The 3,706-nt window shown below is 31.8% G+C and overlaps 1 protein-coding gene across 1 annotated transcript; it reads left to right on the top strand.

Annotated features, from left to right (window-relative positions):
- On the top strand, positions 1–2,382 carry LOC111901126 (short-chain dehydrogenase TIC 32, chloroplastic). The gene is made up of 8 exons (XM_023897003.3): positions 1–226; positions 666–897; positions 1,053–1,132; positions 1,233–1,383; positions 1,462–1,540; positions 1,641–1,725; positions 1,820–1,866; positions 2,029–2,382. Exons 1-8 carry the CDS (start codon positions 121–123, stop codon positions 2,188–2,190), a joined length of 942 nt encoding a protein of 313 aa, XP_023752771.1. The 5' UTR covers positions 1–120; the 3' UTR covers positions 2,191–2,382.
- The last annotated feature ends 1,324 nt before the right edge of the window (positions 2,383–3,706 follow it).

The raw sequence follows: 3,706 nt of genomic DNA, 5'->3' as shown, positions 1-3,706 counted from the left end.
AAAAATATTCATTAAAAAATGGGCTTTGGATTTATCAAATACTATCAAACAAAAAAATTGTGTTTTTCAACCTTCGATTTAGAATTCAGTTTGTTGGTGTGATCTTTAGGAAGAGCAAACATGTGGATTTTTGGGAGAAAAGGGGCATCTGGGTTTTCGGCTTCTTCAACAGCTGAAGATGTCACTGAAGGTATCAATGGAACTGGTCTGACTGCTATTATTACAGGTAATCTTCAATGCTTCTGAACTTCTCTTTCTCGTATGCAATTCGTACTCCTATTGCAAGATATATCACATGGGTTCTTCTTAATTTTTGGTTTTATGAATCATAATTTGGAATTGAATACGAATTTTAATGAATAAGTGGTGGGTCTTGAGTTTATGACTCAATCAAGAAAACTAATTAACAAATTAGGGTTTGATTGCTGGATCATGGATTCATTCTCATGTTTACAATTTACTCTTTTTGGAATCATAAGGAAAAGTCAACTTCTGTTTCTGAAATTCCAAAAATAGTAATTGCTAATTCAAAATGAACCCAAAATAATTTCGCAGAGAAATTAGACCTTCCCATTAACTTCAAACTTTCTACAATCCATTCCCCATTTATGATGTCATACAAGAATTCACTTTTTTATTTGTTAAATCTTTTTCTGTATTTTTAGGTGCTACAAGTGGAATCGGCATGGAGACAACACGAGTCCTCGCCTTACATGAGGTACATGTAATTATGGCAGTAAGAAATACCGAAAGTGGTAGAAGCATTAAAGAAAATATACTTAAAAAAATTCCTAATGCTAAAGTTGATGTAATGGAGTTAGATCTTAGCTCTTTGGCATCTGTAAGGAATTTTGCAGCTGAATTCATTTCCTCGGGTCTTCCCTTGAATCTTCTCATGTAAGGAACCAATTATTTTATCTTTTTAAGATCTGGTTTTGAGGTAGTGTTTGGTATGATGGAATCAGGAAGGGAATGGAATCGGTCATTCCATTGGAATCAGGAAGAAATAGTTAAGTTGTAAAAAAACTAATTATTGTTCCGTTTTTTGGAAGTAACAACGCAGGGGTTATGGCACCACCATTCATGCTTTCAAAAGACAAGATCGAGCTACAATTTGCAACTAATCATTTAGGTATTTTGAAATCATAATTCATAGCATATGCTTTTTATTTTCATGAAATTTTAATTCCTAAAGTAGAATTACATCACGTGATATATGTGTCATTTGTTAGGTCATTTCCTTTTGACACAACTTTTACTCGAGACAATGAAACGCACTTCACATGAACAAAAAAAAGAAGGTAGAATAGTCAATGTATCATCAGAAGCTCATCGATTTGCATACAAAGGCATATACTTTGATAATCTCAACGATGAATCAAGGTACATAAACAACACAAAAAAAAAAAGAAGGTAGAATAGCTTAAATTTCTTTACCCATAATCGCAACGTATGATGCAGTTATAGCCCCATATATGCATATGGACAATCAAAACTAGCCAACATCTTGCATGCTAAAGAGCTAACAAGACACTTCAAGGTATTTCATTGATTAGACATAATCCCAACGTACTTACATGTCTTCATTTTGTGGGTCCCACAAGCTATCAATTATGACAATTTTTATTACAACAAACCAGGAAAATGGAGTGAATTTAACTGCAAATGCTCTTCATCCCGGATCTATTGCAACGAATCTTCTACGTTACCACAACATTGTAGATGGTAAAGTTAAAACTCAAATTTTTTTTTTTTAACTTTCATTTTTAAATATTCTTCATCGAATTTTCATTCAAAATTTACATTGTTCTTGATTCAGGCATGGTTGATTGGGTTGGCAAATACTTTCTCAAAAACATCCCACAGGTTTGATAAATCTTTACGGCCACATTTGTTACAGAACAAAACAAGTTGTACTGTATTTGACATGCTTTTGAGTTCCAGTAATGTCATGTCCTGTATACTGTCATGTCATGTCAGGTCAAGTCAGGAAAGGTAATTTTGTTTCTAATCATGTGATATATATAGGGGGCAGCAACCACGTGCTATGTAGCATTGCATCCACAAGTGAAAGGGGTGAGTGGTGAATATTTCATGGATAGTAACATAGCCCAGCCCAATTCGTATGGTAAAGATGAAAAATTGGGTAAAGAGTTGTGGGATATCAGTTTGACCATGGTGGCTCCATAGAAGACTTTAATCAAGACTGTAAATTTTTGTTAAATCTATGTTGGAACTTGGAAAGGATATTTGAAAGGGGAATTCGACTGATATTCATAATGTATGTCTTAACACGTAAATTTTGTCTGATCTTAGTGTGTGTTGTAGGAAGGATTGCTAATAGTTTTTACACTTCAAATTAGAATGGGTAATTTTGGCTGATTTATGTGAAAATGGTTACGAAAAGATTTAGTCGTGACTTTTTTTATTAGTTTTCCCAATCATCATATATAATATATAGAGTATATTACAAGAAGTCCCTGTGTTTTACCCAAAAACGCAAGTTTCGTCTTTTTTTTTTTTTTTTTTGGAAAAAATCTCAATTTCGTCTCTAAAGGCTGTGTTTGGCGCGCCACAGCTAGCTGATAAGCTAGCTTATTTTTCGAGCTTTTTTATGTTGTCGTGTTTGGTAAGCCAAAAAGTAGCTGATAAGCTAGCTTTTTGAAAAGCTATTTAGACTACCTTTTTAGGAGCTTTTTTAAAATTTTCCAAATACATCCCTTAGTTAATTATAGAAACACATATTCTTACATGTCTTTTTATGTAATTTTATATATTTCAGCTAGCTTTTCAGCTAGTTTTACCAAACGTTATTTTTTATCAGCTAGCTTTTTATTTAACAGCTAGCTTTTCAGCCATCAGCTAGCTTTTCAGCTAGTCCGCCAAACATAGCCTAAGTTTGACTTTTGTTAGGTATTGGTCCCGACTAATTCGAAAAGACTTCTTTATCCTTGTACTATTAATTTTTTTATTTTTATTTTTATTTTTTTTATCTTTATCTTATTGTTTGTTGAGTAAACAAAAATTTTGGTTCCTAATTTTTCTGGATAAGGTCTAGTCCAAAACAATATTTTTTTTATTTGGTCTCGTAAATTAGAAAAATATCTGTTATATTCTATTAAATTCATTTTTGTCTTTTTTTAAAAATATTTTTTTTTAATAATTTACAACTATATAATAAATATGGGTCCCAACCCATGCCACAACACAAAGTATGCCCACTTTATGCCCTGTGATTTGCATGTATCTGAAAGTCTGTAAAATTGAAGAAATGTCGTAGATTTCAACTCTTTCTTCATTTCTGGTAAAACAAAAAAGTCCGAGTACGAAGTTTAGGCACCCCTAATGGTGGGATTTGATCTAATCTCTAGGGTTATCAATATGTTTTGGAAATATAGGAATTATTTGGAAACCAATCAAATTATAAAAACAGGGATCTTGATTTTATTATTATTATTATTATTATTATTATTATTATTATTATTATTATTATTATTATTATTATTATTATTTAAGTTTCAGTAGGAATTAAAGATTTATGGAGAATAAGGGGTCATATTACCATTTGATTACACTTCAAGGGAAATCAATGTACTTGTATAACTTACATTGTAAAAATGAAGAGAGAAGGAGGATGAAATTTTAGACTCTTCAAAGTTAAACGTGGGTTAAGGGAAAATGGATCAACAAGTGTCTAAGGGGCAAA

This window comes from Lactuca sativa, chromosome 6, assembly GCF_002870075.4.
Source record: "Lactuca sativa cultivar Salinas chromosome 6, Lsat_Salinas_v11, whole genome shotgun sequence".
Classification (NCBI taxonomy): domain Eukaryota; kingdom Viridiplantae; phylum Streptophyta; class Magnoliopsida; order Asterales; family Asteraceae; genus Lactuca; species Lactuca sativa.
This window is presented reverse-complemented; position numbering and strand designations above follow the sequence as displayed.

Coding starts and splice junctions, on each gene's coding strand:
- LOC111901126 (XM_023897003.3), top strand. CDS start 121: ATGTGGATTTTTGGGAGAAAAGGGGCATCTGGGTTTTCGGCTTCTTCA. Junction 227..665: donor TCTGACTGCTATTATTACAG/GTAATCTTCAAT, acceptor CTGTATTTTTAG/GTGCTACAAGTGGAATCGGC. Junction 1,867..2,028: donor TTCTCAAAAACATCCCACAG/GTTTGATAAATC, acceptor TGATATATATAG/GGGGCAGCAACCACGTGCTA.